At 54.1% G+C, this 20,301-nt stretch overlaps 1 protein-coding gene across 3 annotated transcripts; it reads right to left on the minus strand.

The window, feature by feature from the left end:
- Positions 1 to 542: 542 nt before the first annotated feature.
- On the minus strand, positions 543 to 19,686 carry mybl2b (MYB proto-oncogene like 2b). Of its 3 annotated transcripts, XM_088607682.1 has the most exons (15): positions 19,397 to 19,669; positions 16,810 to 16,906; positions 16,602 to 16,673; positions 16,307 to 16,399; positions 15,260 to 15,480; positions 14,557 to 14,710; positions 13,409 to 13,468; positions 12,607 to 12,819; positions 6,178 to 6,468; positions 4,764 to 4,906; positions 4,237 to 4,336; positions 3,302 to 3,412; positions 2,707 to 2,820; positions 1,981 to 2,115; positions 543 to 1,606 (listed from the first exon to the last, which is right to left on the minus strand). In XM_088607682.1, exons 1-15 carry the CDS (start codon positions 19,414 to 19,416, stop codon positions 1,478 to 1,480), a joined length of 1,953 nt encoding a protein of 650 aa, XP_088463808.1. In that variant the 5' UTR covers positions 19,417 to 19,669; the 3' UTR covers positions 543 to 1,477. The 3 variants fall into 3 exon arrangements, with proteins under 3 accessions (XP_088463808.1, XP_088463809.1, XP_088463807.1); XM_088607683.1 differs by lacking the exon at positions 12,607 to 12,819; XM_088607681.1 differs by lacking the exons at positions 543 to 1,606; positions 1,981 to 2,115; positions 2,707 to 2,820; ... (2 more) ...; positions 4,764 to 4,906; positions 6,178 to 6,468 and adding exons at positions 7,801 to 11,451; positions 11,945 to 12,136 and having other exon boundaries at positions 19,397 to 19,686.
- Positions 19,687 to 20,301: the final 615 nt, after the last annotated feature.

Below are 20,301 nucleotides of genomic sequence, written 5' to 3' on the forward strand. Positions count from 1 at the left end.
AGGCCATGTCAGAACAGCAGTCGTGCCAGGAGCAAGCCGCTGAGAGCCGGAGCAGGGAGGAACCAGGCCCATGTGAGCTGAGATCCAGGCTGCAGCTCAGAGGAGCTCCTGCAGGAGGGAGCAGCAGCCCAAGCTGCCACAGCTGCATGGAAACAGGGCTGTGGAGCTGTTAGACCACATGGCGGAGCTGGTGAACAGCTACAGAGCTGGGGGGGGGGGGGGTCAGTTAAAACATTTCATGCCTAACAATGTTCCCACGTGTCAATGTGTCTTTATCACACACACACAATCCTTTCTGTTGAATGCAACTCCCCAACAAAGGCCAGCCATTGACAAGTGACCCCCAGTTCAATCCCAAAGCCTGTAATCCTACCAGGGGTTTAAAGGGAAATCTAAAATCTCAAAGCCAAAGAATCCCCTCACAAGATGAATTTCTAAAAAGGTGTGCTAGGATAGCCCAACCCAATACAAACCACATGCCAAACAACCTGCACTCCACATATCCAGCGACACACAACAGAATGACACAGCCAAACGCGAAGTTCCCAGAGGGAATTTGCGGTCATTTTTATTGACATTGCTTTACAGCTGACAGTGATCGCCCATGGCTTTAGAGACCCACACCACCGCAGTGTGGTGGACGCTGCAGGCAGCCCGTTGTATAGCACCAGGTCTGGGCTGCCCCTCTGCTGCACAGCCACACTACAGCAGCCTCCTGCTCAGACAGGAACCGACGCCCTGGCTTCGGCTGCGTTTTCAGCTGCACGCGCCATCAATGTCCCAGCTGCCTATTTTGGAAGAGGTAGACATGGCGAAGTCCCTTGTTCACTGTGTCCTACAGCAGACGTCTCCCTTTTCCATTTTGCCTGATCACTTCAATCGGGTTTCAGGAGAATTAATGATTTAGAAATTGTGACAAGCTGTGATCAACTAAGGATTACAAACTTAATCAGAAAGGCTATAAAATATAAAATGGAACAGGCACTTTGAAAGAAAACTAAAAGCAAAGCAGCCTGATAAACCAAAGAGTTTTGAGACCTTTTTAAATGCGGTTTTGGTTATTTTTCAATAAATAAGTAAAGGGATGGAGAATAAAAAGTAACTGTTAATAAACACATGAATATTCCTTTCTTTTAGGCCACAATGACACATTTCCTAAATCCGTTACTGATCTAATTCATCCTGTACAGAACTAACATATTTACAACCAACACGTTCAGCTTGGCTGCAGGCATCGAGAATCAGCAAGATCAATATCGGGGAAACCAACAGTTTTCTAGTTTGGGAGTTGAACACACGGGTTTTACTCAGGCGCCCTCAGGAGAGGAGAGTACCAGCTCTATGGAAGAAGACCAGTGAGACGAGTACAGGGCGGTACGGACTGGTCTCTGCCTTGCCGCCAGCGAGGGGCTGCAGGATGACGCCCCGGGCCCCCGGAGAGGGAGGGGCAGAGGGTTTACTCGGCGGGCTGGGGGCCTCAGGACAGGATGAGAGCACGGTTGGGGGGGTTGGGGTTGAGCGCCCGCAGGTATCGCCTGGCCTTCTCCGTCATGATCAGCTGGTCCTTCGTGCGGCCGCACACCACCGCCTCCCAGGCCTGGGACATCTGCGAGTCAGACAGGGGGGTGAGGGACGGAGCCCCAGAGCGGCGCAGTACACGTCACTCACACCCACAGCCCCCTGTGGGCCCCGTCACTCACCCACTCACCCAGAGCCCTCAGTGGGCCCCGTCACTCACCCACTCACCCAGAGCCCTCAGTGGGCCCCCATCACTCACCCACTCACCCAGAGCCCTCAGTGGGCCCCCATCACTCACCCAGAGCCCTGAGTGGGCCCCGTCACTCACCCACTCACCCAGAGCCCTCAGTGGGCCCCATCACTCACCCACTCACCCAGAGCCCTGAGTGGGTCCCGTCACTCACTCTTCATGAAGGAGTTAAGCCTTGGTCAGCTGGCTTTCCGACGTGGGTCAGGACTCACCGGGGTGGGAGGTGCCGGGCTGGGGTCAGGGGTCACATCGCCGGGGGCCACGATGAAGCCCTGGTCCAGGACACTGTCCTCCTTCTTCACGGAGGCCGAGGAGGAGCTGAGCGAGACGGACTGCAAGTTCTCCGCCTGCAACAGACACCAGCCACTTCAGCCCTGGTACCCCGTTTCTCCAGAGTCGGCTCAAGGTGCAACAACAGCATCAGCTTCCACACACACCGGCAATACGTTCACAGAGTTAAACACTCGGACATCCGCACACAACCCCAGTTCTTTTCTTCCTCTCTTACCGAAACAAGTCTACTATTGTAAAACACCCGTCAGAAAGGTTGCAGGCAAAAATCGGGAAATGTTCCCTCTCTCGTAGTTTTACACAATGCAAAAACACTGAGAGGATGGTCCGCTTTGAATTGGCTAAATCCAATCCGGCCTTTTTTAACTACTGAACATTTACAAACCTGCCCGAAACAGAAAACTGAAATCAATTCTCCTGTGATCAAGAACTCAGCCGGATCAAACGCCGGAGGTGACAGTGGATCTCCTGGAGGAGCGCTGAGGTCCGCTGTGCTGCTGGACACTGGCCTGGGCGGTTTGTAAGTGGACAGGAGGATGGTGTGCCCCCAGTAACGGATGTGCTTTATTAATGGGAACAAGCATAGCAACAGCCTAACTACTGTCTGAGCACTCGAGTCATCGGTCAGATTGCTCTGGCAGCTGTACCTCTGGGCTGGGCCTGGAGTGGGCTCTGTGGGGGTGAGGTCTCGCTGTGGAGCTTTCCTTGTCCATCACGTCCAGAGCCAGGGACTTCCGCACCTTCTTCATCGGGGGGCGGTGCTGAACAGAGAGAGGGGGGTTAACACAGCGGACACACACCTGCGCAGCCAAGGACACGCCCCATCTTCTCACAGACAACACTGGTTTTGACCAGCGTGTGCGAGGAGAGGCTTGTGCTAAATGTGCTCGGAGCGTGCTGAAGGAGGGAGAGACACCTGGAACGCTTACAGAGTCACGCGACGTTTCAGACCTACTGGATTTCCGTAGTTAAAAATATCCATTGTACTACGTACAGAAATTTCTCATTAAGTTCTAATGTATATGCAAGAGTCTGTCTTTGCAGTTACTTATTGCAACGGAGATGATCTGAAGTATAAAAGCTGCTTGGAAATGTGAGTGCAGAGCATTACGGAAAAACGCACTTGTGTGTGCGTGTTCTCCAGAAATGGTCGTTTTCGTGACAAAGTAAAACTCATTTCAAACGTGGGGACTTCTTGCAACCCATCCGATCAGGCCCCCCGAGCCCCCCCACCACGCTCACCCCCTGCTTGCGTCTCTGCTCCTGGGGGGTCTTGTCCTCTGCGGTCAGCTCGATCCCTGCCTCGCTGCGCAGCACCTCCTTCAGGTCCTCCTCCAGGCTGGGGGTGGGGGGCTGTTGGCGATTTAATATACAACAAAGACTGCAGCCGGGCCGTGCACTCAGAGCAGAGACGGTCCGCAGGCGCCAGCGTGTCCACCCAGACCGCATTCCGACTCGCGAATGTGCTGGTCAGCGCACAAGGGCCCGTCGGTTTGGACCCGGAACAGGAACCTTCTTCAGAGCACTGGTGAGCAGGAGGGGAGGATGCTCACCTCTTCTTACTCATGTGGCTACCGGCAGCTTATTCAACTGAGAGTCTCATCCAAGAAGAACAAGAGAATAAAAGCCCTTTCGAGCTGATTTAGCCTCAGTTTTCTTTGTGTGGATGGACAGTGGGACCCAGTGTTGAGATCATGCCCTCCTTACAGGGGGACGGCACTTGGATTGACTGCTGAGCGCTGCCACGAGCCAGCCCTTGGCCTGATCACCACCCCTCGCAGATTCTCTGTCATCAACTTAATTTAACCCCTGAAAACAGGCCCTTGAGGAGGCTGGTGATGTCGTGGGAGTTACCTTGGCCCAGAAAACAGAAATCCTAAAATTAATAAATGAAGCCACATACAGACATGCCGATAGCATGCCAATACAACTCAAATGAATCAACTATGCATGCCACTGATAAAAGAATAAAAAGAGATGAGGTGCAAAAGACAGCTCTGGGGAGTTTGACAGAGCTGCGCAAGTGTCCTTAGTCCTCTTTTATTGTTAAATTTGAGTTGCAGCATGCTATCCTCCTGTTTTCAAGACTTGATTTTCAGTTCCCATGGGGCTCTGCAGGTATCCTGCGTTACTGGGAGCTCAACGGCGCTCCCGCGCGACTCGGGGCGCAGGCTCACCAGGGGGCGCAGCGGGCCGTACTTCTCCAGGGCGGTTCTAAAGGGCGTGGGGGTGCGAGGGGTGGAGCTCAGGTCCGCCTTGTGGTTGGGAGTGATGAACCTGCAGGAACACAGAAAACAACGGTCACGCACGCAGACACAGACTGATCAGTGGCCCCTGCCCTCCAGAGAAACAGACAGCTCGAATCGCCTGTGTAAGCCATAGGATAGGATTGGCCTAGAAAATAATTCCAAATCTGGGAAGGCAAACACAATGCATTTGACCTTTGAACTTCACAGCAACAGCAGAACATCCAGTGACGAACTACAAATGCCAGAAAAACAAAAAAGACTCAATTAAAAATACAAATGATTAAATATTTCAAACATCTACTTTTGGTATGCTCTGTTCTTGTATATGCAAGAGCATTTAAAACTGAGAACAGGAGTCCTGTTCAGAAACAGAGACGTCCCAGCAGCCAGAACTGCTGTGGGCTATATCCTAAGAGGAAACAGAGGGTCTCTGCCCATCGGGGGTCTGTACGCACACAGAGCCGTCTTTCTGGTTGAGGGGGGTCTTGTCCCGGTGCAGGGGGGTGCTGACAATGGCCTTCTGGCTGCAGACGGGGGTGGAAGTGAGCGAAGGGTTCTCCAGGTCCAGAGTGTCCTGCTTGGTCCACATGTTGAGGAACTGCAGACAAGCACACGGACATGATCACTCAGCCACTGTCAGACCCTGTGCTACTGCACGCATAAACACATCAGCTACACTGCCCACTGCTAAATACCCCCACTAAAATACCCATATAGAACATGAGATACCAGAGACTCTCATTCGTAATGCCTGCCAAAATCCAAGACACAGGAATTTATACTGTATACTTACAGGTAGTAGACAAAAACAAGGAAAGAGCGGACTAAATAAGGGATGTTAAATATATAACACATGTAAATATATTAAAAGCGAGGGATTAGCAGGCTTAGGGTCATGTATGAGTATAAAGGACAGGCTTGTAGTTGCTTACAGTTATTACAATAATAATCCTTACATTTATATAGTGCTTTTCTGGACACTCCACTCAAAGCACTTTACAGATAATGGGGACTCCCCTCCACACCACCAGTGTGCAGCCCCACCTGGATGATGCACCAGTACACTCCCCACACACCAGCTCCCAGTGGGGAGGAGAACAGTGATGAAGCCAGTTCAGAGATGGGGATTATTAGGAGGGCATGATTGGTAAGGGCCAGGGGGAAATTTGGCCAGGACACTGGGATTACACAGCAAGAATAGAAAGACTCCTAGCTGGCTACAAGAAACATTAGGAAGCTGTGATTTCTGCCAAAGGAGGTGTTACTAAGTAGTGACTGACAGGGTGTCTAAACTTTTGCAAATGCCACACTTACTATTTTATCTTTTTTCAATCTGTCAAACCGAGCAAATAAATAGTAACTGTGCATTAAAATGTGCAGAAATATGTCCTGTTTAGGTCTGAACCCTGCAGAAGTTGTGTAACTTCTTTTCACTTAGAGATTCTGTGAAACATGCCCAAACATTTGCATCCGACTGTAGGGCTGCCCATGGTTTGTTGAGCCGGGCAACGTCATCCATGTGTCATGAGCTTCTCCGTCGCCAGATCCGAACCCAATCGAACATTAATGGGATGTTCTGGAACGATGGCTGAGACGGTGATTTCCACTTCCCCCAACGAGGTGTAGGATGATTGACTTCCTTGTGGAAAAATGGTGCCCTCGTGCAAAATTCCACAGAATTCCAGGTGTGTCTAGACTAGTCCGTAGTGCATAAAAGCCACACAGACCAGCAGGGGTGGCTCAATGCCCCTATTTTTTGTCCACTACCTGTATCTCAGCAGCAGCCAATCTGCGTTACCCTGTATCCAAGGGAAGATTAGTTAGATAATGAGATGAAACACCACCTACTGATCACCGATAGCGGGGTACCTGCGAGGGCGAGAAGGGCAGGATCTTGACCGGGGTGCTCTTCGGGGTCATGGAGTCGTTGAGCTCGATCAGGCTGCTGCCGGGGGACTGCGCGGGGGGCCGGCGGCGGGCGCGGCGCGTCAGGATGGAGGGGGGCGTGGCCCCGCCGGGAGAGATGGGGATCAGCTCCCCGCGGCTGCCCCGGCTCAGCTCCTGCAGGGCGCTCCCCTCCAGCCGGAACTGCAGCACCTCGGAGCCCTGGCTGTCCTCCGACAGGTCGAAGGTGGCCAGGTCACACCAGCCTTCCAGGTCCTGGAGAGGGAGAGAGGGAGAGGGGGAGACTGAGGTCACGGATCACTCTCGCGGGGCTCCGGGTCCCACGTGGGTGCACAGCGACCCTCTGCACCAGCAACGCCTGGGGTCACCGCGCCCCTCAGATCCACTGTAACGTACGCGCAGATCAGCCTTCCTGTTTCAATACCAATAAGCCAATGAAGTTTGCATTTAAAAAGTGCCGTAAAGGCGAAGATCTACTATGGACAGCTGACATTTTAGATATTGTCAGCATATGGCACCGATATGCATCAGATATGCACCAATAAGCCAAGGTCGGAGACAGAGAAGCTGCGAAATAAAGATCTGAAACTCCACGTGCTTCATTCCCAATGGCATGAAAATACTTCACGGCAGACAGGTATACTACCAACCAGAATAGTTAGGACCCCCGTCCTGTCTGGTTTTCAGAGCAAAACAGCGGCTGACAGGGCTAGGACTTATCACTGAGGGTCCTACTCACTACACCCTCAGGACGCACCCAGTGAACAGAACTGCTAATACCACATCAACAGAACAAACCCCCTCCTCTCCAGTCACTCTAACCCCTCACTATACACTCAGTGACAGTTCTATCGTTTTTTTTAATTCGTCACAGAACACTCTGCAGAACGGTGAACTGGTATTTTGGCAAGCCAGAATAGCAGCTCTGAAAAGAATAGCTTTAAACCTCAAAAGGATCCACTATAAAGACAAACTAGAATTCCTCTCGACTATCAGAGTGGCTTTGATTCTGCTCAGGCAAAAAAAAGCCTGAACGTTTTTCAGATGAGGCTCAAACAGGTACGTGTCAAGTAAAAAAAATAAGTGCTCCCAAGCAGGGAAGAAAAACGTTGAACCCTTTAATGCACCACTCGGAGAAGTGGATTAACAGACCCAAGATCACTCACGACAGACGAGATGCACTTTTTTCATGCTTCTCTCCAGGGCAGAAAGAAATAAAATTAGCCAGCAGCACCACATTCTGAGCTCAGACCCGATTCCAAAGCCCAAAGCACCTCACCCTAAAGTCACAGCATACCGATACGCTAAACGCACTCCAAGCACTAGGCTTGTTATATTGACATGTCGTTTTAAACAATGCAATGCATGTCTTTCAGTTAGGAACTGCTTAATAGGTAGGACACACAGAGGAGGGATAAATACTCAAACTGAGATGTCAGTATCAAAGTACTTCATGGATCAGTACTGGGACCAGTGCTCCTCTTAATATAACGTAGATTTTGGTGGTCAGGAGAAGCCAAAATAGAAGGATTATCAACTATTTTACAAACTGTAGAGAAGAAGAGACAGAATACAAGACTGTAAAAATCACGCAAATGGCCTTTAATGTAGGCAAGTGCAAAGTGTTACATACACACAGCACAAACGAGCCTTTTCTAATGGGAAATGCTGAACTTCACACATCTATGAAAGAGACTTAATTGTCTGTGTTCATAGTTCCATTTACTAGGCAAGGCAAAAAAAACTGCCAAAATAGTACCATATGCATTAAAAATGCATGATTTATTTCAAGGGGTGTTATTACAATTGTACAGTGCACCAGAACAGAATACAGTGCACAATTTAAGTTACTGCTTCAGAAACAAATACACTCCTGTCCTGGAGCTGAATAATGATGTGTGTGAGTGATGCATTCCCAAGCTTAAAGGGATGTCCTACACGTTTTACCCAGCCATGTTGTTGAAGCCGATAACCTTGCTTTTTTCAATTAATGGCTGAAAGGATTCGGACTAATTGGCTACTAACCACCGAGAGAGCCAGATGGGGTGAACAGCCTTCACTCGTTGCTCTTATGAGTCAGGCAGCAGGTTAAGAAATTCAAATGTGCTCATGAAGCCTGTACTTGAACTTGGTTCAAAGCCCTGAACCCAAACCAAGACAATTATTTACTAATCAGCCTTGCTGACTGAGTGCGTCTCTCTTCTGCTCAGCTCTCTCTCAGCGGGACGCATCAGGGAAAGCAAGCGGCGCGGTCTGTTTAGCAGGGCACGTCAGCACCGCCTGGCTGGGGACGTCACTGGAGTAAAGAAAGTTCACCACAGAACTGCTTTAGGCCTGTCCCAGTACTACCATCACAATCGACTTCTGTGGAAGCTTTCCTGACACATCAGCCAAAAAGGCAGACCCTCAACGCGCACAGCACCAGCAGCTAGTCCGATCTCCCTGCTGCGTAACGGCAGGCACTCTGTAGCTTTGGAGACTGTAATCGCTACGCGCAAAACTGCAACTTGCAAGAAAAATTTTGAAACTCACAGGAGACAAGGTAGTGGACATTATTTTTTAATGCTAAGAAATCTTAAAGCAGCATGAAATTCATCGGGAGATGCACAATAACCAAATGGAATGGTCGCTAGTGTTCGTTAGAACTCAAGGCCACTTTTGACAAATGAAAACAAAACAAAAAAAAACTGAGGTCGCTTCCAAAGTACTCAGGTCTCATACACACTGATTAAAGGTTTAGTTAGGTCTATAAAAGAAATGGCTGCCATAATTCTTAAAGATTAAAATGAAAAATTATAACTCCCATGCTCATGTATCAGAAAAAGCAGCTATAGAGTACTATATTCCGCATGCAACTTAGTTTTAATACAAAAAAACGAACATGATTTTGATGTTGTAGATGAAGTTTGCTCAGTAAATATGCATACGTATTTCATATACCATACATTAGACCACAAAGCACCACAGATTCAGATTCGCCAGCATCCCAGGACTACATTCACGCGTTTTAACACTATATAGAATGATTTTTCCGAAATGCTAAATAAGGTCCTGACAGTTAAACCTACTGGGCTACGTAAGCACATGATGGGGCGACATTATGATACACGCTTTCACCAACAGAAGAAATAAAAGGGACGCTGAGGGAATGCTCACTCCCCTTCTCCACAAGTTACTGCCTCACACATCGCTGACATTGGAAATTCATTTTTCCTGCAGATGGGAGAGACAGGGACCAGTGTTCATGTCCACTCGCACCAGGGCCAGAGCCCTGAAATCCACACGCTCCACATAGCTCGTTTCCCCCCTTGTACTACACTCCGGCACGGACCACTGTTAACGGGCGGGCTATCTGCCATCCGCGCTCTTGAGCGCCTCCCTGTACAGGAGGAGCCTCTCGGTCGTGTGGGGGGGCAGCTTGCTCCTCCTGGCCCGCACGATGCAGCCGGCCAGCGGGAAGAGCCGGTCGAAGCCCCCCGAGGTGGCCGGCACGGCCAGGAGCTTCCTGGACAGGCTCTGGAGGCGGGGGAAACGGGCAGCCTCCTTCCAGAAGGCCTGCGGTGAGGCGTCGCCGTCCAGCAGGTTCTCCGCCAGGTAGAGGTCCACCTCGGAGAACTTGGCGGTCTTGGCCGGGGGCTGGAAGAAGCTGAAGATCTTCTTGTGCTTGAGGTTGGAGCTCACGGGGCCGGCTGACTCCGCCTCTTCTGGGTCTTCCTCCTGGCTGTCCTCCTGCTTCACGCCCCCGTCCTCCTGAGCGCCCCAGACCCCCAGGTTGACCGCCGTGGACTCCACCACCATCTTGGCTTGGAACTTGGTCGGGGGGGTCAGGCAGGCGTCCTCCTGCTCCTGCTTCCCGTCCCGGAAGGGCTGCAGCTTGATCCGGGGGTCCAGCACCGTGGCCAGGATCAGGTCCCTCTGCAGGATGAGCGGCTGGAACCTGGCGTGCAGGCCAGCCCGCAGGCTCTTGCAGAAGTGCGCGTAGTTGGTGGACCTGGTCTCCAGGGTCTTGTCGAGGCCCACGAGCGAAGGGATGATGAGGGAGAAGGTGATCCCGTCGCCCTGCAGCACCTGGGTGGCCTCCTCGAAGGGCTCCAGCAGCCCGATGATGTCCAGGACCTGCTCCCGCTTGGCCCGCACCTGCGGCGGGGCGCTGGACGAGTCCTTGGCCTCGATGCGCGCCTGGGCCAGCAGGGTCATGACGGAGCCCCACACCGCCTCCTGCACCATCTTGCGCAGGGACACGAAGGTGGAGTTCCAGCGGAAGCTGCTGGCGGAGTGCGGCGGGGCCAGGGACAGCCCGCACTCCTTCACCAGCACCTCGGTCCAGTAGGCACTGCGGCGGAAGAAGGCCACCACGTTGTGCACCTGGGAGAGCAGATTCTCCACCACCCGCGAGCTCTTCAGGGCCTCCTTGATCACCAGCTGCAGGAGGTGGGCGATGCAGCCGGCCCGCGTCCCGAACTGGATGTCCAAGAACTCCATCTCGTCCATGGGGAAGAAGTCGGCCAGGAAGCTCAGGATCTCCTCCTCGTCGGGGTCGCTCTTATGGGCGGCGCACATCAGCCTGTAGTCGCAGAACAGGTCGTAGGTGGAGATGGCGCTCTTGGCCTCGCTGGCCACGACGTAGCCCACGTTGTGGGGGAACAGGCCGTAGCTCAGCAGCACCGCCTCCAGCTCCCGCGCCACGGCCGCCGAGACGTTCTTGCGGTTCAGGTGGCGGAAGGCCACGGTGGGCCGCTGGACGTCCCAGTGCTCGTCGAAGAAGTGCAGCTGGACGCCGATGACGGGCTCCCCGCAGCGGCTGGCCCACAGGTCCAGGGTGGCGTGGATGACGGCGTCGCCGCCGCCCGTGGCCACGCAGCTCTTCAGCTGCCTGATCAGCGTCGGCTTGACGTTCTTCTCCACCTCGTCGTACAGCTTCAGCCCCACTGCGCGCTGGGACAGCCGCGGGTAACGGGGCTCCACCACGGTCATGAAGTTGCGGAAGCCGGAGCCCTCCACGAAGCTGAGCGGGAGCATGTCCTCGGCGATCATGCGCAGCACGGCCTCCGTGATGGCCTTCTGCCGGAACTGTAATGAGCCGGAGCCGGAGGGCTGGCTGCCGGCGTCCTGTACGGCTGCAGGCAAAGGGGAGATGGCCGCCTGAGGTGGGGAGACTTTTCGCGCCTTGAGCGCAGGGCCCTCCTTCTTGATTTTCACCTTTATCCTTTGACCCACTAAGTCCTTCATGTGTCTCGTCTGTAAGAGAAGAAAATGGGGAGAAAAACGGGACACGCTGTCAACGGCTGCTCAAACTCGTAGCCGGTCACAAGAGAGGAATTCAATCATCTACACGATTATTTCCTGAATTACGGAACAGAGTAAATGAACGATAGGAGCCCCTCCTGGACAGATGTGAGAAGGTTAAGAGCAAAAATCTAGTCCTCTCGGTCTCCAGCACACAGACAAAAAAAAAAAGACTAACATTACTCAATAACTATTCTGGGAGAGTAGCGACTTTTTAATAATTTTACTAAAACAAGAAGCGTAACAGTGTTCAAGACCCTTTTCATTTCATGAACTACCAACAGACAAAATACCGCTCCTCTCCACAAGCTGAAGGGCACTAATGTAACTGCAACGGTGCGGGTGGACACGCGTCAATCAAGCCCAGAGAGCGAAGCTCAGCCAGGCTCAGGCTGGGATCGGCTCTCTGGTATGAAAGTGACACAGAGGCCGAGGCAGGACTCACCTTGATGTGCCGGAGGAAGTTGGAGGTGGTGCCGGGCTTCGAGTGGACTTGGAAATGACAGAGCTTGCAAGTCATTGTGGAAATGCCACCCTCGTGGTACCGCAAGTCTTTAAAAAAGGGCTTCAGCGAATCCGGGAGACATGACTCGCCACTGCTCCTCTTTTTGCAGGCTGGCTTGAGGCGAGGAGAAGACTGGAATTTAAGTGATTACAAGTTGCAGGATCGACCTCAAGAAGGCACCCCTTCACAACCAGCACCTACGCTGCCTCCGCCCCGAGGGCGCGGTGCCACCCTGCCACGACCTAGGACCCACACGCTGCTCCTCGACACCGCCACATGCAGCGCAGCCGCCACACTGCCCATTTCAGCCTATCGCCGTGAGCTCTGCTCCCCGTGTTTGGCAGCAACACCTCTGCACTGATCACTGGCCCCACACATCCGACACCTGCAGGCACACTCGCTCACGCCGCCAATCGCCTCCAATTAGAAACCAGGTCCAGACGGGCGGGGGAGAGGTGCAGCGCGCAGCAGCCAGTCAGACTGGCCGGGCGGGCACGTTCGGCCCTCCCGCGACCCCCCTCCCCCCCGCCCGCGGGCACTAGGAGCGCGGAGAGGGCTTGCTCGGGACCCGCCCGCCCCAGCGGCCCCCCGGCGAGACTCACCCCCTCGATCAGCTCCAGCGCCTCCTTGAACGCGGGCAGGGGGGTGGGAGACAGGAAGCCCGCGCTGTCCACCACCCAGCGGCTGGGGCAGGGGTCTCCCGCGGCGTCCGCCTCGCTCTTAGGGGTCAGCGCGCCGGCGAGCTGGGGGAGGGGGGGGGACTTAGCGCACGGGGCTTCTCCCGGAGGGGGGCCTTTCGGGACCGGGGCTGGGTCCTGCAGGACAGGAGCGGAGATACGGCTCAGCCGACGAGCTGCCAGGAGCATCTCTGCAGACAGGCTCCAGAAGCGGTCAGGATTCGTAACCTGATGCAACTTGTGGTGAAGACTTTCCACAACCAAAAACTCCACAGAGTCCCCGTTTGTCACCGCTTGGCACCTGCTAACCGTCAGTGTCCAATCCTGAACACTCAAACTCAAAGTGGAAAAAAGTGACGCTGCCTTGAGAGACTACCCGTGTAAATTTCCCGCGGTAAGGACTCCAGACTTCCATTCATGCACCGACATCAAAATCTACTGCGGCAGAACTCGGGAGTGTGGAAGAACCTCCCTGGACCCCTGAGGCATCAATCAGCCCAGCTGACCGGCGAGACCTCCTCACGGGCAACGTCAGAGCAAGGGCGGGGCTCCCGACTGGCTCCACCAGCACAGGCACGGGCCTGACCCGCTGCGTGCGCAGCTCCGTGATCACGGGTTCGAGCCCCCAGGCGATCAGGGACCGGGCTCCCCCAGCCGGGGCTGGAGGCGAGCGGCGGGGCTCTCTGTGAGCAGAGCGCGGAAGCTTGGCGGTTCGCGGTTCTCTCACCTGCTCTGCCGGGACCGGCTCCGGGTCGACGTCCATCACCACGTCGCACTGGAACTCCACCTGCGGCGAGAGGGCAGCGGTCAGCCAGATCGCTCCTCTCGGTGGGCTTGACTCAGCGTTACAGGCTGTGCAAACTATCCTAGGGAGGATCACGAGCTCAAATCTTTCCTGGGCACACCTCAACACCGAAACCCAGCACTGATAATGATAAACCTAGTTACTAATGAAGGGTATCAATCCGTTTCTCTCAATTCTACCATTTCTGATTGATAGATACTTTATTGATCCTGTGAGGGAAATTGCAGTGCAACAGCAGCTTAACACAGACAACACAGCCACAGTGTAACAAATTATATAATAATAGTACAATACATACAATACAATACAAGAGTTACTCACAGTCCGGACACACAAGAACAAACTAGAACAGAACAGTACACAGAAAAATCGTATCACACATATGAATATAAATATAGATGTAAATATAGATATAGATATAAATATAGATATAAATGTATTGCACAGGTCCCTGGCATATATTGCACAAAAAACGGTTGTAAACGGGAAAAGAAAAAGAAAGAGAACAGATGTAGCAGTAGATGTTGTAGATGCGTTCAGTCCAGAAACAGGTCATTGTCAATGTTGCCTCTGCCCAGACACAAGGTGGATGCGTTGTACAGTCTTATGGCAGAAGGCAAGAATGACCTCCTGTTGAGTGGGAGCTGTGTCAGTGTGCATTAGGTGTAAAGGAACAAGCAAAGATAACCTGCCAGGAAAGGCAATGTTTCAGCTGTCGAATCCTCCTCCTTTCTACATTTCAGCACAGAAGCGACCTGTTCCTTTTAATCATCGTGTCACTATGGGCTTTCAGAGATGCGCCCGAGGAATTTTCTATGAAACGGAACAAAAGGCGAGCTGGCCAGAGCCTGAGGGGTTCGCCTGAACTCGAGGAGCACGCCGCACAGCTGTCACCAGCGGACGACCCACGACAACGCGGTGTGGAAACCTCATCATGGTGTTTTACCCACTCAGGTTCTCAACAAGCAGCGAGCACGCTCGGGTTTGGGTCATGAAAGCGGTTTCCTGTTTTGCAGTTACGCCTCTGCCCTGCAGTTTTGGGGTACAGGTTCCCCCCCCACCCTGCCTACCTCCTCGTCTTTCCCGGCGCACGCGGCGACAACCTCTCCCTGCTCCAGCTGGGGCACGACCGTCACGGCCTTGTCTTGGTCGCCGGCGTAGAAGCCCATCTCCACCTTGCGCTTGATGGTGGAGTTCCAGTGATTCTTCACGGCGTTGTCCGTCCTGCCAGGACACCAGCGAGAGGTTAACCGGCTTTGCCGACAGAAGCCCCGGTCACTCGAACCCGCCGCCTGCCTCGGGGCACGCGCTCCTGGCCCAGAAGGGCCCCAGCGCTTCTGCCCTGGGGGGGCCGTAACTCTCCGCACTGAGCTCTTCACCCAGCCCGGTCCCGACTTCAATCAGGCCCAGGACCAAGCGGCAAGAATCAAAGACACTACAGCCTTCCTGGAATAACCACCAACTTCATCTTATATAGCATCTCAAAGCGCTTTCGGGTAGGTGTAAGAGACAGTTTTAAGGACAGCAAGCAGTCAGACGTGCAGCAGGAGATACACGGTCATGAGAAAACGGACTTTCGCATGACGTCTGTCCGGAAGGAAAGGTTTGGGGTCTGGATCAAATGCCCTGACGCTGATATCCCTGGGGACAGAGTCCCAGGGCTCTGGGGCGTAGCGAGAGAAGGCCCTGTACCCCCCCCCCCCCCCAGAGCAGAAACGAGCTTGGGGGACCCCCAGGAGACCAGCAGGTGACCGAGGAGCGCCGCCCACGTACCTGCCCGGGAGCAGCTTGGCGATCTCGGCCCAGCGGTTCCCCAGGATGCGGTGCGCCTGGTAGATGATGCGGTCCTCCTCGGCGGTCCAGGAGGACTTCTTCACCTCGGGGTTGAGGTGGTTGTGCCAGCGCTCCCGGCACTGCTTGCCCAGCCGGCCCTTCAGGTGCTTGGCCACCATGGCCCACTGCTTGGTGCCGTACTTCTTCACCAGGTCGATGACCTGCGGGGGGGGGGGGGGGAGAGGGGCGTCAGGGTGGGCAGCGGGGAGGCACGTGGACGCCCCAGTTTGACTGGACCAGTGGTGGTGGAGCCAGTAATAATAATAATAATTGCTTACACTTTCTGGACACTCCACTCAAAGCGCTTTACAGGTAATGGGGATCCCCTCCACCACCAATGTGCAGCCCCACCTGGATGATGTGACAGCAGCCATAGTGCACCAGAACGCTCACCACACATCAGCTCTCAGTGGGGAGGAGAACAGAGTGATGAAGCCAATTCATAGATGGGGATTATTAGGAGGCCATGATTGATAAAGGCCGATGGGAAATTTAGCCAGGACGCCGGGGTTACACCCCTACTCTTTTCGAGAAACACCCTGGGATTTTTAATGACCACAGAGAGTCAGGACCTCGGTTTTACGTCTCATCCGAAGGACGGCGCCTGTTTACAGTCTAGTGTCCCCGTCACTATACTGGGGCATTAGGACCCACATGGACCGCAGGGTGAGCGCCCCCTGCTGGCCCCACTAACACCTCTTCCAGCAGGGACCTTAGTTTTTCCCAGGAGTCTCCCCTCCAGGTACTGACCAGGCTCACACCTGCTGAGCTCCAGTGGGGCTGCCAGTTGTGAGTTGCAGGGTGATATGGCTGCTGGCAAAGAGAGCTGGTAAAAGGCAGGGCCTGGTCACTGAAGGGTGCTTTGCACGGAGCTACTCTCCGGCCCACGGCTCTGGGCACCCCCCCCACGGCTCAGGGCTCCAGGGGCCTCCCCCCTCTCCGGCTCACAGAAGGGAAACGGCGTCTCTCTTTATCCTCTGCACTCACCTTCTCATCCTCCTCTTTCGTCCAGGGGCCCTTGATCAGGTCCGGGTTCAGCACTTTAAACCAGCGGTGCTGGCACTGGTGCTCCGTGCGGCTCTGGGGGCGAGAGAGATCGGCACCTTCAGCCAAACAGCCTGATGCTCAACAGAAGCCCAATATCACCCTGCTATGCCTGGGACGCGAGGAGCAGGAGGCTCCTAAATACAGGGGCGAACTATTCAGCACGGTTCAGGACTTATTCCACGATCATCAGGACTGAATTCCTTCTTCCAGCCTCTGGCGGGGGGGGGGGACTTACTGGTAAGAAGCTGGCAATGGTCTTCCAGTCATTCTGGCCAAAATTCTGGACCAGGGTCTTCAGGTTCTCGTCCTGAAACCGAACAAGGCGAGACGTCAGTAGGCGCAAAAACAGGACCAGCTTCAACACGGACCCAGACAGAACCGCCCAGACCCTCAGCGGAGCGGAAACCAGGGAGGCCGCGGGCGCGGGCGTCGGGGCGACTCACCTCCTCCTGCGTCCACTTCACCTTGACCCTGCCACTCTCCCGCTGCTCCGCCACGTCCGAGTCCGTGTCCTGATAGACCGTCTCCTCGCCATCCTCCCTGCGGCACAGAGGGAGGTCAGAGGTCGGCAGCGTCACCCTTGCCGCACGTGCCAGCTCGACTGGTGTGGCTCCCACCCCAACCAGCAGGGCCACACGGCAGGGCAGAGGCGAGGAAAACCCACATCTGCATGGGGGGGGAACATGCAGACTCCACCCGGACTGATCCCCTCACACACACACACACAACGAACCTCAGCCCCTGTTATTTTTGTTTCCAATTAACACCGATGATACACAACAGGCTAACAGCTGGCATGCCAGGTCTTTCCTGCAGTACAGCACAATGCAGTCTATCGGTCACGTCCCTACTTCCAGTATCCCAGGATCTTATGAGTTTCCACACCCACTTCTCACAATTCCAGGGCAGAGCTCTGGTGAGCTGCGGACCACCTCGGCTCAACCTGGTTGACACCTAAGGCCCCGTGCTCAACACGTTGAAACACAGAACTCGCCTGGGGTCTGCGGCAGGACGTCTACAGCTGCGGCCACAGCCAATTCCACGATCAATAAGGCTCCCTTCGTGCTTCGGACTGCTCAGCAGGCAGACGACACTGTCTTTAAAAAGACTCGCTGGAGTCATACTCTGCAGCAGCTTCACTTAGGCGGAAGTGTTTCTGGGCTACTGCAGGTCACACGCAGTTAAAACCCCCTTGTAACAGCTGAAGATCGAAATCCCCTAACATCCCTGCACGCGTCTCCTTGGCTGCAGTACGGCACTGTGTGGGCAGAGGGCGTGGGCACCCCTGCTTACACTTATATAGCGCATTTCTGGACACTCCACTCAAAGCGATTTACAGGTAATGGGGATCCCCTCCACCACCACCAGTGTGCAGCATCCACCTGCCACAATGTGCAGCCATAGTGCGCCAGAACGCTCACCACACATCAGCTATCAGTGGGGAGGAGAGCAGAGAGTAATGAAGCCAGTTCATAGATTATTAGGAGGCCATGATTGGTAAGGGCCAATGGGAAATTTGGCCAGGACACCAGGGTTACACCCCTACTCTTTTCGAGAAACGCCCTGGGATTTTTAATGACCACAGAGAGTCAGGACCTCGGTTTTACGTCTCATCCGAAAGGACGGCGCCTGTTTACAGTATAGTGTCCCCATCACTATACTGGGGCATTAGGACCCACACAGACCGCAGGGTGAGCGCCCCCTGCTGGCCCCACTAACACCTCTTCCAGCAGGGACCTTAGTTTTTCCCAGGAGGTCTCCCCTCCAGGTACTGACCAGGCTCACACCTGCTGAGCTCCAGTGGGGCTGCCGGCTGTGAGCTGCGGGGTGATACAGCCCTATCTCAAGAAAGCTTCGTTACAAACCGCTACAGGGAAGCAAACGGCACAACAAGAGCACGTGTATAAAGAGTCTTGCACAACCCGTCCACTGCGAACAGCGCTGCCCTGAGACCCCGGAGCGGAAGAGCCGCTCCGTTTCCACCGTCTCCCCTCAGGCCCTGAGTAACACAGCCGCCGGCCCGACAAAACAACCAGCTTCCCGCACAAGACGTGCTTTCACACAATACCGATACTCCCTAGCGAACCTTAAATAAAAAAACAGTCAACAACTGCGATGACGCCTGGTCCCGACTGCGACTGGGGCACCCGAACCGCCGGCACCGAGCGACCGGAAAACGTCTTTTTTTTAAAATAAAACCTGGGCCCGCAAAGGTCACCGTCTGCCAGGTTTCGTGTCAAAACCCTCGCGAGCGCAGAGCTGCACCCCCCAGTCCGGAGAGGGGGAGGGGGGGGGCTCCCCGACTCCTCACGCGAACAGCTGTTCGGGCCGCCCGGTGACGTCACCCTCCCCCGCGCCACAACTGCTACACAACGGTGGTTCCACGTTTCAAACAACCCAAACGTCTGAAAGGGTTTAAGGATTGCTGGAGCACACAACGTTACGCAAACATGTACTTTCTTAGTGTTGGGGAGAACCTGCGTTCTAAAGCATCTGCAGACAATTGTTCAACCAAGTTTGTTTGCTTGGGGGGAAAAGCGCGATCATTAATTTCATCTTTAAAGACGATAACGTGGGAGTTCTCGGTTTCATCTTCCGTCCGTCGAATTTCAGCCCCAAGGGGCATCGAAGACCTGAGACGAAACTTGGGAGCAACTCGAGTTGCCTCGGCAGCTCCCCACCGCCGCAGTCACGAAAGAGATTTAGCAATAAATCAAATATTTCCGACAAGCTCCAACACGTGCACCTTTTAAAGCCTTTTACTAGCTTCCAGAGCTAAAAAAAACAACAAAACAAAGCTCCAAAAAACGAGCCCCGGTTTGCAAACTGTCCGGACTGGCGGGGGGGAGAAATCGCGCGATTATTTCAGCCAAAAAAAGCGCTTAAAACCGCGCAATGGAAGACGCTGCCGTGCGTTTTGTACCCAAGTTGTTACGGCGGCTTCAGCTACGGCGATGCACTTTTGTAAATACCCAGAGTTTATTCTCTCCCCCCCGGCTCCCGGATTACAATAGTATCGGCGCTCCTTACCCGCGCGGCCACCAGGACATTTCCCCTTCCTGCGCTCCGGAGCCCCGAAACCCCCAGAAACCTGCGACCGCAGCCTCCTCTCCGCGCCGGGCCTCCCGGTCCTGCCGATTTTAAAAAGCCGGGAGAAAATATCCCCGGGTTTTTTTCTTCCCTGCCTCCCACCAGGACTGCGCGGTTTCGGGGGCTCGCCAGGCGCTGCTCGCGCTCCCAATCGTTTCTATCTCGCGCCGAGTCTCTCCCCGGAGTGACGCGCGCGCGGGAGGGGGAAACAGGAAACTTGGCGGGTCGCGCGCGCGGCCGCGTCCCGCCCAGAGTGAGCCGGCGCGCGCGCGCCCGCGGCCGCTGGGTCACGAACCGGCCACACTCGCGTCCGAGACCCGCTGTGAGGGACAAGTGCGGGTTTATTCCGCTGCCGAAAGGAGAAGAAAGGAAACACAGCGTTTCGGGTGCGAGCGGGAGAATTTTAAATTCAGCACGTTGTAATTTTAATATTGGTTTTCGTACTGCCCTGTTTTTCTTACACCCGAAGAAGGCTCCACAGCCGAAACGTTGTTTCCTCTCTTCTCTTTTGAAGAAGAAATGGGCTTGATAACTGCCCATTTAACACCTAAAAAGCACACGACCCTGTGCAATACTGTAAGTGGACAGGGGGGAAAAGCGAGGTTTCATTTTGATGCGATTTCTACATACCAGATACAAGCTTAGCACACATTTCTTTGACACTGGAAGTTTATTTTATCCTCGCACAATCAACTACAGTTCGCCCCCCCAAAAAAAAATATTTTACTATCCCGTGGTAGCACACGATTCCCATCACACGTACAACCTCGCTCGAGCGACTGGTACCATGTATTCATGTAGACGGCTTAGAATAACTGCACCTTGACGATCAGCTCGGTGCTGTC

The sequence above is a fragment of the Lepisosteus platostomus genome, chromosome 15 (assembly GCF_059453375.1).
Source record: "Lepisosteus platostomus isolate fLepPlt1 chromosome 15, fLepPlt1.hap1, whole genome shotgun sequence".
Classification (NCBI taxonomy): domain Eukaryota; kingdom Metazoa; phylum Chordata; class Actinopteri; order Semionotiformes; family Lepisosteidae; genus Lepisosteus; species Lepisosteus platostomus.

What these genes read in the sequence shown, in the direction of transcription:
- mybl2b (XM_088607681.1), bottom strand. Translation starts at nt 19,416, where the DNA reads ATGTCCTGGTGGCCGCGCGG. An exon ending in AGCCGGTCCCGGCAGAGCAG is followed by an intron (nt 12,820 to 13,408) that starts GTGAGAGAACCG and finishes CCTGTCCTGCAG; the next exon opens with GACCCAGCCCCGGTCCCGAA. An exon ending in CGCTGGAGCTGATCGAGGGG is followed by an intron (nt 12,137 to 12,606) that starts GTGAGTCTCGCC and finishes CTTAAATTCCAG; the next exon opens with TCTTCTCCTCGCCTCAAGCC.